Source organism: Balaenoptera musculus, chromosome 7 (assembly GCF_009873245.2).
Source record: "Balaenoptera musculus isolate JJ_BM4_2016_0621 chromosome 7, mBalMus1.pri.v3, whole genome shotgun sequence".
Classification (NCBI taxonomy): domain Eukaryota; kingdom Metazoa; phylum Chordata; class Mammalia; order Artiodactyla; family Balaenopteridae; genus Balaenoptera; species Balaenoptera musculus.
The window spans coordinates 99458989-99472564 of NC_045791.1; the positions used below are offsets into that span (position 1 = coordinate 99458989).

Sequence of the window (13576 nt, forward strand, 5' to 3'; positions counted from 1 at the left end):
CTTCGAACTACACCACAAAGCTACAGTAATCAAGACAGTACGGTAGTGGCACAAAAACAGAAACACAGATCAATGGTATGGGACAGAATGCCCAGAGATAAACCCACGCCCGTATGGTCAACTAATTTACGACAAAGGAGGCAAGAACATACAATGGAGAAAAGACAGCCTCTTCAGTAAGTGGTGCTAGGAAAACTGGACAGCTACATGTAAACGAATGAAATTAGAACACTCCTAACACCATACACAAAAATAAACTCCAAATGGGTTAAAGACTTAAATGTAAGACCAGACACTATAAAACTCTTAGGGGAAAACATAGGAAAAACACTCTGACATAAACCACAGCAAGATCTTTTTTGACCTACCTTCTAGAATAAGGGAAATAAAAGCAAAAATAAACAAATGGGACTTAATTAAACTTAAAAGCTTTTGCACAGCAAAGGAAACCATAAACAAGACAAAAAGACAACCCTCAGAATGGGAGAAAATATTTGCAAATGAAACAACAAAGGATTAATCTCCAAAATATACAAACAGCTCATGGAGCTCAATATCAAAAAAACAAACAATCCAGTTAAAAAATGGGTGGAAGACCTAAACAGACATTTCACAAAGGAAGACATACAGATGGCCAAGAGGCACATGCAAAGATGCTCAACATCACTAATTATTAGAGAAATGCAAATCAAAGCTACAATGAGGTATCACCTCATGCTGGTCAGAATGGCCATTATCAAAAAATCTAGAAACAATAAATGCTGGAAAGGGTGTGGTGAAAAGGGAACTCTCCTGCACTGTTGGTGGGAATGTAAACTGATACGGCCACTATGGAAAACAGTATGGAGGTTCCTTAAAAAACTAAAACTAGAATTACCATATGACCCAGCAATCCCACTACTGGGCATATACCCTGAGAAAACCATAATTCAAAAAGAGACATGTACCACAATGTTCACTGCAGCACTATTTACAATAGTCAGGACATGGAACCAACCTAAATGCCCAGTGACAGATGAATGGATAAAGAAGATGTGGCACTTATATACAATGGAATATTACTCAGCCATAAAAAGAAAACTGGAGTTATTTGTAGTGAGGTGGATGGACCCAGAGTCTGTCACACAGAGTGAAGTAAATCAGAAAAACAAGTATCATATATTAACGCATATATGTGGAACCTAAAAAAAAAAAAAAAGATACTGACGATGAAGCTAGTTGCAGGGCAGGAATAAAGAGGTAGACATAGAAAATGGACTTGAGGACATGGGGTGGGAGGGTGAAGCTGGGGCGAAGTGAGAGTAGCATCGACATACATACACTACCGAATGTGAAATAGTTGGCTGATGGGAAGCAGCTGCATAGCACAGGGATATCGGCTTGGTGCTCTGCGATGACCTAGAGACGCGGGATAGAGAGGATGGCAGGGAGGCTCAAAAGGGAGGGGATATGGTGACATGGCTAATTCACTTTCTTGTGCAACAGAAACTAACATAGTATTGTGAAGCAATTATACTCCAATAACGAGCTATTTAAAAAAATGCCGTGGGAAATGTATACATATATGAAGGGAGGAGAGGGAGAGCGCGAGGGTGGAAATAAGGGTGCTTGAGCAAATGTGGCAAAATTTTAACGGTTATCTATTAGAGCGTTTTTCACTTTTCCTGCAGATGTGAAAATAAATAAAATGGTGGAGGGAAAAAAACAACTTTTTAACAATCCACTTGGTTCATCTAAATTTGGTCACCTAAATTAATATACTCCAAGATAAATGGGAAGATTGTGGTGATACACACTGAATTATGATGTTTTTAAAAATGTGAGGGCAGGAGCTCACTCCCAGAGCCTAGCACAATACTCTCTGCATTTAAGAAGAGCATAACAAGGGTATCTGCTGTGTAAGTGGGTACCTAAGTAGATGTATTAGGAGGAAAGGGACAGAGAAGGTGAGTGCTGGTGGTGGGGAAGGCTGTCAACTATGGAAATCACTGTAAAATACACCGAATCTAATTCTTTTCAAAGGTTGTGTTATTTGAGTAAATGCTTTTCAGTTTTTGCTTGAATGTCTACTACAGACCATGGTAAAAAGCAGCATAAGTAGGTAAGATCAGCCTCTCTGAATATTTGATTACGAGCCTGAGTACTTTCTCAAAAAGGCAAACGTGTATTTTGACAACTTTAAAAAAACTATGTGGTCACAATACTTATCACCAGAGAGAAAATTTTAACTTCTACAAAATATCAGTAAGAGCCAAGATAATCTAAGCACCATTTCAAAATGAAAAGCATTTTTCTTTACAGAATTTTACAGCTGAAAAGAACTTTAAAAGGTCATCTAGTCCAATTCTTCATCATGTATAACTATACTCCTATTTTAATCAGATCTAAAATACTATACACACACACTTAACACCAAAAATTAACAATCTATGAAGAAGATTATTTTTTTGATAATCATAATAATATCTGACAATATTTGCAGGGCATGATGGAATCTTGCATTTCAAAGACACTTAATTATTTAGGATAAAGCAGGGTGAGGCTAAGTATTTCAGATATGTATCACCATATATCCTCCAAATCTGAGATTCAAGTAAGTCCTGATACCCAAAAACCCATCTCTGCCCAAAACTATAAAGTCGTATGTCTTGTACTGGGAGAAGAAGAAATTTTATTCCACGACCCTCCTTAGCACAGTTCTGTTTTATTTTTAATATACATCTGTGTCCCAAAGATATGGATCAATTTTGGAGATGAAGATAAGATACAATGATAAGGTTGGCAATGATGGGACAAAGTAGTCAAGACTGTAAAGAGAGACCACCCTGCTTTGAAAAGAATATCCAATTAGGGTCAAAAAGAAAAACAAAAGTGTATATAAAAAGTTCCTGAATCAATATATTCCGGCAATCAATTGTATATTTAACATTAAAATAATTTTTAAAAGACTTTATCTTTTATTAATACATAATGTAAAACCATTTTCAAATCAGAAAATTGTAGTCATTTAAAAAGTTTACCTTACTGTACAGACATATTAGCTGTAATGGATAAACTACCACTGGGAAGCTTATCTAATATTAGTTTTGAAACCAGGTAGCAAGCTACATTAGAGTTTTAAAAATCAGCAAAGGTGAAGTGCCTTTTTTCCTCCTTAAATGCATCGAAAGTATACACCTTACATTGCTAAATATACAATCGGTAGGACGTTTACCATCAACCTAAAAAAAAGCTGTGCCAAAATCTGTTCACCAACAGGGTCACCACTGTTTTTAAGTTAGAGAGAGAATATGGGTTTTTAAAATTTTGAAACTTAGAAAGTATTTATCAAATATAAATAGTTGCATTTAAAGATTAAATTTTAAATAGGTAACCCCCAATTCTGAGAAATTTATAAATGTCTTAAAATAGACATCAATGACTATTAGTTAACTCAACCAGTTAAAAAAAATTATTTTATAAGTACTAATATGTTCATAAAATTATATTTCACTTGTCGAAAACCATATGGAAATAAATACTTGTTCACATTATGAATGACTTTTTAAAATGCTTACTGTACTTGGATTCAACTGCATTTTGACAGGAACACATATCAATAAAAGTGCTTTATTTCTTAAGCCTGTATGTCATGCAGCACCAGAAAAGCATTACTTTTTAAAAAATAGAAATCCAACAATTAAGAATATCTTTAGAAAAAAGAAATATATATAATTTTTTTAGAGAGAAAAATATAATTCCAGATACCTGTTTGAATCTTGACTCTGTGTAGTTTGGATGTGAACTGATCATTAACTGTAAATATGTGACCATTTTCTATTTCCTTGGACTTGGGTTCTTTTGTGAGAACCCGCTGTGTTGGTTTACCACAGGCGAGGGACTGCAGGGCTCTAACAAGTTCTCTTTCAGGGATATCTGTCTCTTGTTGGATTTCCTGAAATTTCATCAGATTAACATAATTAGACTTTCTGAAAGATTAATTAGTAAGTAAAATTGACCAAGCAGTAATTAGAGAGGAAATTCCATTAAAGAAATAATTTACAACAAAGAACTTCCTGACTATTATGACACTAAAATCTCACTTATTTGAACAAATTAGAGAAAAAGTTGGTTCAAATTACAAAATACTGAAAAGACATGTATTTTTTGTTTCAGAGATATAAAGCGTAGTCTAAGAATGTCATCCAGCAGAGATTATTAAGGCACCTGCTTTAATATTTAGGTAAAAAACAAAGTGTTAATCAACATATGATTGCTAATTTTAGAAATACTCTACAATCTTCCTCTCAAGTTTATCCATACTACTCTTTTGCTTAGCAACTTCTTTCCTAGAAATAAGCAAAGTAAGCCTGACCTAAGGTCTTCTATCATACTATCAAAATTTACAATCCAAGTTGACCATTTTTACTGCCTGTATAACCAAATTAAAAAAATTTTTTTTTAAACACTTGGTAATTAATACTAAATATGAAAAGCAATATGAAATATGTTTTGAAGTGCAGGTGATAATTTTTGCTACATATTATGGCATGAATAAAATGTAATACTGAAAAAAAAAGCAGTTCAGGAAAGAGTGACTCTGTAACTTTTAAATTCATTATACTCCTTTTATGGCAGTAAGAGAACTGCACATGAATAAGATTTAGTCCCTTCACATCTGCAGGTACTGCACGGCGCGGCGCAGCAGAGCTTCATGTTAGGATGTAGCATTTTGCTTCACTATATATAAAGCTGTTTTTTCTCAAAAGGAGCTCAGGAAGAGTGGGAATAAAGATGGTGTTATTCAGAGTATGTAACTGATCTGGAGAGAGTTGTTCTCCCTTTCACAAGTCTCTGAGGAACAGTTCAGGCTTTTCCAAAGGACTGTCAGGTAAGTGAGACTGAAAGAAATGTGACCGATAGTGATGACGATGCATATTCCCTTGCTTCAAATGACCTCAGTGTGTCTACATACTTCAGACATGTAAATGTTAATCCCAGCAAATTAAATAGGTGCTATTAATAATTAGAATGTTAACTGTAATTATTATATACATGCTAAAAGTGACTTATTTTCATGTATTATTGTTTAACCATAGTCAAAGAGCCGGAAATACCTTCTTAGGTGGTATTTTAACAACTACAGATCATTCCTAGAGGTAGCTACAGATCTTCTTCAAATTACAATGGGGTTATGTCCTAATAAACTCATAGTACTGAATAAGATGAAAATGCATTTAATGCACTTAACCTACTGAACATCCTAGCTGAGCCTAGCCTACCTTAAACATGCTCAGAACACGTACCTTAGCCTATAGTTGGGCAAAATCATCTAACACAAAGCCTATTTTATAATAGTGTTGAATATCTCATGTAATTATTGAATATTGTACTGAAAGTAAAAAGCAGAATGGTCGTGTGGGTACAGAATGGTGATAAGTGTATCAGTTGTTTACTCTTGTGATCACCTAGCTGAGAGCTGCAGCTTGCTGATCCCAGCCTGGGAAAAGATCAAAATTCAAAGTACAGCCTCAACCGAATGCGTATTGCTTTGTGCCATTAAAGTTGAAAAATCTTAAGTCAAACCACCATAAGTCAGGAACTGTCTGTACTGCAATTCAATGTTCATCCTTCTATGCCATTTTTGTAAATACATCTACATATATATATGTATATATACACACACACACACACACACGAATACAAATACACATATACATGTATGTACATTAACATACTTACCTATACACTAGTATTAGTGTTAAATATAAACAGGATCCCACCATATGAATTCTTCCATTAATTTCTTGGTGATTTTCCATGTTTGCATAACGACGTTAAAGCTACAGGGAATTCCATAGTACTGCTCTATCACAATATGGAGATTGAGATTGTATCCAATTTTGTGATGGAGCATGCATTCCTGCCTGAGTACAAGAGCTAGGTTTCTGAAGCAGATTTCTAGAAATGTACTTGTTTCCTCAGAGTTATAAAGATTTTTGTTATTTCATAGACAGTGACAAACTGCCTTTCAAGTTTCTTAACTATTTAACTTCATAGCAGTTATAAGTATTCATTCTCTCTACCTTCAAACACAGAACATTTTTCTTCTGCCCATCTATTGGGCTAAAAATGTTATCTCATTATTTTAATTTGTACTTCTATAACCAGTAGGAGAAAAAACCCATCTTTTTATGTTTACAAGATATCTGTAACTCTTCTTCTGCGCTTTATCTGTTCATATTCCTTCCACGTTTTTCTATTCAACTGTTTTTGTATTGATTTACTGGTGCTCTTTACGTATTACAGTTTTCAATACTCTTACTTGATGTAAATAATTTCTCCTGGACTCTTTATCTTCTCTTTTAACTTATTTCATCATTTACATGTTTTACTACTTTTTTTTTACGTGGTTAAATCTGTCAGTCTTTTTCTTTGTGGTTTATGTAACAGGCTTGAAAAAAGGCCTTACTTATATCACGCTTATCAAAATATTCTGTTTTTTTCTATTACATTTATAGATTTGTGCTTACATCTACCTGGAATTTGATTTTGATTTTACATTTGATATGACATATGGAACTAAGTTCGCCATACTACTCTCCTTCCATTCCCACAAATGAAGTAGCAGTTATTTTAATTTAGTTTATTAGAAATGTTAAATATATTGCATCCCAAACACCTCTCTATATACTAATCTGTTTCTGGACTCCCTATTTTGTTCAAATGACCTATTTGTCTACACGTGTTAAAAACAATTTTAACTTTGAGGTATGTCTGGGTACTAAGACATACTCCTTTCCCTCTTACTGGGCCTTCCCATCTCCCAAATCCCTGCCCCTCGTTGCCTATTCTTGTGCATTTTCTTGCCCAGATGAATTTTGGGATCAGCTTGTCAAGTTTCACAGAAAAGAAATCTTCCGCAGATTTGGATCGAGATTTCACTGAATTTATAGGTGACTTAAAAAAAAAAACTCCTTTATAACACATAACTTTCCCTTTCAGGTACATTTACCCTTCCATATTCTTTTCTTTTATTGCCTTTTTTGTGTAAGTCTTCTACTTTTTGTGTTAGAATGATTCCTAGAAAGATTATGATTCTTATTAAAACATCCTTTTCCTCATGTCATTTTCAGATTAATTCTGATTTAGAGAAAAGCTGACTTACAGTAAGTATGATTTACAGAAAAACTTTTCAACCAAACTCTCCTCAAAGTATAATTTCTCAGTTGATTATTATAGCTGACGATCATACTGTCTACAAATTTTGTCAACTCCTGATATTTATAAATTTCATTCCTTTTTCTTTTCTAGTGTGTTAATTAGGACCTGAAGAACAAGGCTGGATAGCAGTAGTAAAGGCAGGTATCCTAAATTGTTCCTAACCTTAATGGGAAGGTGTCTAACATTTTACTACTAATTACTGTTTGCTTAGGTCTCTCATTTAAAGCTTAGGTCTCTCATTAGATACACCCATATGCCATTAGGCATTTCATTCTATCCTTAGGTGGCTAAGAGTACCCCATCTGGAAATAAGAAGTGGGGACTGACTTTTCTCGTGTGCTTTTTGCACATTTGTGGAAATCACTGATTTTCTCTTTGAAATGATGTCTGGTAATATAGCAGGTGATCAGTTAATTTTATTATTATTATAAAATCTCAGTAGCTATCTGTTAACAAATTCCTTCTTTGTATTCCAGGAATAAACCCTGTTTGGACAGAGTGGATTATTATTTCAATAGACTGCTGAATATAACTTGCTAATGATATTTTACTTAAGATTTGTGTATTTATTTTGAATAAACTATAGCCTCCCTTTCTTTTTTGTATTTTCCTTGTTCAGCTTTAGTAATAAGGTTATGCCAGCCTCAGATATTTCCCAAGAACAATTTGTGTATTTTGCTTCCTGAGTTCAAAATTCCCTGTATAGCTTTCAATTTTAATTTGCTAATTGTGTTATTCAAATCTTCTATATCCCTCTTTTTTATCGTATAGTCAATCAGTACATTTGTGAGGGATTCCTGTAACTGTGGAATTGTCTATTTCTCCTTGTACTTCCAACCATTTTCCTTCATATATTGTTATGCCACATTAATGACATAAGTTCTCGATGAAATATCAATTACCACTGTTGTTTAATGGTTTTCTATTCAAATTCTGTCTGACATTCATTTTGCTACTGTCTACAATTAGCTTTTATATTTCAGACTCATTTTCAGAAATTTTTGAAAAGTATAATAAAGAACATTCAGAAAAATATTAATATCCATACCTCTTTCAAAAATTAAATGCTATTACTAAAAATCCAAGGTACAGATTACCATTATATGTATTTCCATATTTTAGCTGTTCTAAATCACAATACGGACTTCATTCCAAAAACTATACAAAAAGAGGAAAAAGCCTGAGCAGCCTGACTATGGATTAAATGTGACACTACAATAAATGCCACCTTTTGTAGGCAGTTTCCAAGATGGCCCGCGATGATCCTGGTATGTTTTAACCTTGTGTGGTTCCCCTCACTGCATCAGGGCTGACTTGAGTGACTAACAAAATAAGGAAGTGATGATACGTGACTTCCAAGGCTGGGTCATGAAGGCACTGCAGGTTCTGCCTGGGTCTCTTGGATTGCTTGCTCTAGGGAAAGTTAGCCACCAGGAGGCAAGGACAATCAAACAGCCATGTTTGGTAAAGCCCATGTGGAGAGAAACTAAGACCTCTTACCAACAGCCAAAACAAACTTGCCAGCCATGTGGAAGAAGGCACATACCAAGAGGATTTTCCAGCCCTAGACAAACATTAGACGACTGAAGCCCCAGCTGACATCTTGATGTAACCTCACGAAAGATTCCAAGCCAGAACGACCCAGCAAGCCCCTCCTGAATCCCTAACCCACAGAAACCACGAAAGATAATAAACTGTTAGTGGTTGTTTTAAAACATGAATTTGAGACCTGTTATGTAGCATTAAATAATGAATACACCATCTTACTGAACTTATAAAGAAAGAATATTCAAAGATAAGAGATCAGCTTCCTTTAATAATTATTATAGTTAAATACTTTTAACAGTCTCCTCTAATTTGTGGAGATTTCTGTAAAAGAGCTGTCTAATAAAACTTATGCGGCAGACTGACTATAAGCACATAGTGTGAGTAAAGACAAAAAACTTCATGTGCCTTTTCACTATTCCCCAGTTTGAGATGCAAGCAGCCAGAAGGTTTTGGAGCCACAGGAATGGCATTTTACATATGCCACTCATGCTCAGGCTTCTGGTTTGTGACTTAGCTAAAATTTAAACTATTACAGGTATTTTCTACTTAATTTTACCTTCTACCTAAATCACTACTCATTAGCCTCACTGATCGCAAGCTGACTGGGACGAGAAAAGTAAGCTTGAACCACTAAAATGACTAGCAATTGCAATAATGGCTTAAGAAAATGAATTTATGTTTTTGTTTATCCCATTATTTTTGCCAGCTCTTTATTAAGTAGGACTCTGAAAACCAACTCCAGCATTTATCAAGTAGCTTATTTTGTTTAAAATATATTATCCATGAGAACAGCAGATTAAAACATCCAAGCTGTTGAAGATAATTCAATTCCACCTGTCTGAAAAGGCTTACAATGTTTGGGTAAGGTACTCAATACTTACTTAATCAATATTCTTACAACTCAATCACATTTAACTTGTGCTTGAAAATTAAAGTTATTCCCTAGGTAAAACACGCCTGGAAATTTATAAGAGCAAAACCTCTTGGCTTAGCCCCTGACCTAAAACACATTTCAAAATATTTCCTTGAGGTATATCACATAAAAACAGTCATCTCTTAACTATATCATCATCACAAAAAGGGAATATGGAGATGAGTATTAAAATAGGCCTAGAATTTAATCTTGCTCTTCATTTCAAACTTAAACTTATTTCTTCCTATATTCATTCACCTATGTCTGAAAATTGATTTTCAGTTAAGTATAAATATGGCTATAATTCTACAGCTTTTTAAAATATTCATTCTTTATCTTTAATTTAAACTTATTAAAAATCACATGATCTTCATTTCAACTCCAACCTACTCATCAAAGGTATGGGAAAAGACTAACTGAATTTAATTCAATCAAATCATGACTTAATGGGAGAAATAAGAAGTATATTATAACATATATAGTTACTCTAAGAAAAAAAAAGAAAGTTGACACTATCAAGATAGTGTAAAATTAGCATAAGGATAGACATAGAACTTAATGAAATAGATCAGAGTGTGCAGAAATAGACCCACGTACATATGGTCAACTCTTTTTTTTTTTTTTTAAATAAAGGGCTCAAAGTAATTCAAAGGGAAAAGACTAGTGTTTTTGACAAATGATGCTGAAATGAACAACTGAATACCTATGTGTGGGGAGGAAATAATTCTTAATCCTTACCTCTAACCATACAAAAAAAATTAACTTGAAATTGATCATAGGCCTAAATGTAAAAGCTAAAACTATAAATCACTTAGAAGAAAATCTTTGCAAACTTGGGATAGCCAATAATTTCTTAGATAGGATATCAAAAGCATGAACCATAAACGTAAAAAAGTGGCCACTGGACTTCGTCAATATTAAAAAGTTCTGCTCTTCAGAATACAACATTAAGAAAATGAAAAGGCAAGTGACAGACAGTGAGAAAATATTCACAGAACATAGATTTGATGAAGGATTTGTATCTAGAATTTATAAAGAACTTTTAAAAAAACTGATAAAGATATGAACAAAGAATTCACCAAACAAGACATATAAGTGGCATATGAACAAATAAAAAATGCTCAATGTCATTATGAGTCAAGGAAAGGAATTAAATCCACAATGTATAGGTACAATTACACACCAGCTAAAATGACCAAAATTTAAAAGACTGACAATACTAAATTTTGGAGAGGATGTGGGGCAACTAGAACTCTCCTACACTGCTGGCAGGAATGTAAAATGGTAAAAATCACTTCGGGATGCAGTTTGGCAACTTCTTTAAAAAGTTAAACATACAGCTCTATTCACTACAGTCTAAATCTGAGAACAACCCAAATGCCGGGTAAGAATCAGAAACAATACAATTGGTTAAAATTCACATAACCAGCCCATACCTCAAACGTGTATTTTTCTCTATTATTGAAGAGCATTAATATGGTCATCTGGAAAGTGGAGACTTGCAATATATGCTTCCGCGTATTAGAGCCAGTTACTTGTGCCCCTCCAACACCAACTTCAGATCCATCCTCCTGTTTAATTTTTTAAATATAAAAATAGAAACAAGATATAATTATCTCCTAGTAACTTCAACAGTATATTTGAAAAATAAGTTCTGTAATGCCCAACCTCTCCTTAACAAAATGATATAAACTCATTCCTATATAAAAAGGAAATGTTATTTTAAAAGTGTACGTGTAAATATGTGTGTATACATACACACACAGTCTTTATTTAGGACTGTCCCATTTTTTTCCATTATGAACATTTTAATGTATCTGAGCAAGTAATGAGTAATTCCTTATATTTATAACTAAAATTATGTTAACAGTACACAATGGTATAATAATGGACTTATAACATGCTACTGCCATTATACTACTACCCTAAAGTAGTATTAGGTTTCTTTCTGTGTGGACTGATCATGGTAAGAGTCCAAATAGCATAGGATGGGGAGAAAAAAACCTCTGCCATCCTTAAAGCCTATTCCTGCTCTATGATTTAGAAGTACAAAGTAGAAATTCAGTCCTCAGTAATTAACATATGAATTATGTTTTTAAAACCTACTGATCTGTTTAATAAAACCTCAAAAGATAACATGATTATTTAGGAACAAAAACCTCTCCTTTAAAACAGAAAGAAAGCAATAATTAAAAGCTGAGTTCTTGGGCTTCCCTGGTGGCGCAGTGGTTAAGAATCCGCCTGCTAATGCAGCGGACACGGGTTCAAGCCCTGGTCCGGGAAGATCCCACATGCCACGGAGCAACTAAGCTCGTGCACCACCACTACTGAGCTTGCGCTCTAGAGCCTGTGAGCCACAGCTGCTGAGCCCGCGTGCCACAACTACTGAAGCCCATGTGCCTAGGGCCTGTGCTCTGCAACAAGAGAAGCCACCGCAATGAGAAGCCCATGCACTGCAACGAAGAGTAGCCCCCACTCGCCACAACTAGAGAAAAGCCCTTGCGCAGCAACAAAGACCAAGCAAAAAAAAAAAAAAAAAAAAAGCTGAGTTCTTTAGTATGTATCCTTGACCTTCCCACTTACAGTTAAATATATAATAGTATCAAACATTATTCAACTAACTGAACTCTAAGGACTATTTCCCACTTCAATTAAATATAAAAATTAGAACATGTATATAGGCATCTTCAACAATATTAAAAAAAAAACTTTGGTGTTACAGTGACAAGTAAGATTTTAATTAAAATATTTAATGAAACTGTTATTTGCTGCCAAGATGACAACTTAGGTATTTTTAATGTTTTTTTAGAAGCTTTTTATTATTTTGCCATATTAAGCCAAATGACCCTGATTTGATTTATGCCAAGCAATGAAAGTAAATTATTACTCTAAACCTCACAATTTTACATATAAAAAAGCAATTACTTCTTTAAATGAAGGCACTTCTCTAGTGTATTGTTAATTTTTAAATAATCACTTTAGCAATATTTTGTACATTTCACAAATCTTAAGTGTTAGCCTTCCCGGTTTCAATTTACTGGAAATAAGGATTATAGGAGACTGAGAATTTTGAAAAGGGACTCATGGCTTTGTATGCCCTCAAATCCATTATTTTATGCAATATTATCTCAAATCTAATCTTATAAATAAAACATGTAATTATTTATTCCATAAGGAAGGCTACTGGTATAGTCTTCATATTGTCAAATGAAGTTAGCAAGTAAGGGAACAGAAATAAATAAATCAAAGCTGAAGTTTCCCTCTTTTTAATATTTGAAACAGGTAAGGAAATAAAAGAAATAAATAATTTATCCAAGTCAACAAAAATCACAAATCAGTTCTGTAGACTAATTTTAAGTTACTTAATAAAAATACCTTCAAACTATTAATATTTACCTTTTTAACTGGTCCATAAAAGGTGGCATTGAGATCTGCAGAACCCATATGATGTTGGAGTGTGAGCTGTCGACCACTGTGTTTGGCTAAGTAAAACCTTCAGCAAATCAAACCAGGTTTTTGAGAATCATGTAATTTACATATTTGAAATTATAAACTACCAACCCTTAACAAACATATATGTAAGGGAGACTTCAAAAGCTAAACAAAACCTTAGGAATCAAGTTCAGTTCCAATTTTTTTTTTACAGAAAAGAAACCCTAAATAAGGGGCGGGGGTGGCTGGGTGGGAAACAGACCTAAGAAACTTAGCTCGCTAGTAAGTGATGAAGGTAGCACACTACATACTTTCTACCAGGACAGTTATTTGCCCCTGGCTGCTGCTCAGCCACCGCTGTTTATACGACCACCTTTCTCCATAGTTAACCCAATAAGCAAGTCACCCCAAGCTAGTGTCAAACATCAACAATACAAAATATACTCCTAACCATGCACTAATGCTGAAGAAAGCACACTG

The 13576-nt window shown here is 34.1% G+C and overlaps 1 protein-coding gene across 2 annotated transcripts in view; it reads right to left on the reverse strand.

Annotated features, from left to right (window-relative positions):
• CUL3 (cullin 3) overlaps positions 1-13576 on the reverse strand; it is a 99213-nt gene that overhangs the window by 10926 nt on the left and 74711 nt on the right. For both annotated transcript variants that reach the window (XM_036857251.1, XM_036857252.1), the window contains 3 exons: positions 13061-13157; positions 11101-11235; positions 3748-3934 (listed from right to left, as the gene is read on the reverse strand). In XM_036857251.1, coding sequence (XP_036713146.1) covers positions 3748-3934; positions 11101-11235; positions 13061-13157 — 419 coding nt within the window. The remainder of the gene's footprint in view (positions 1-3747; positions 3935-11100; positions 11236-13060; positions 13158-13576) is intronic.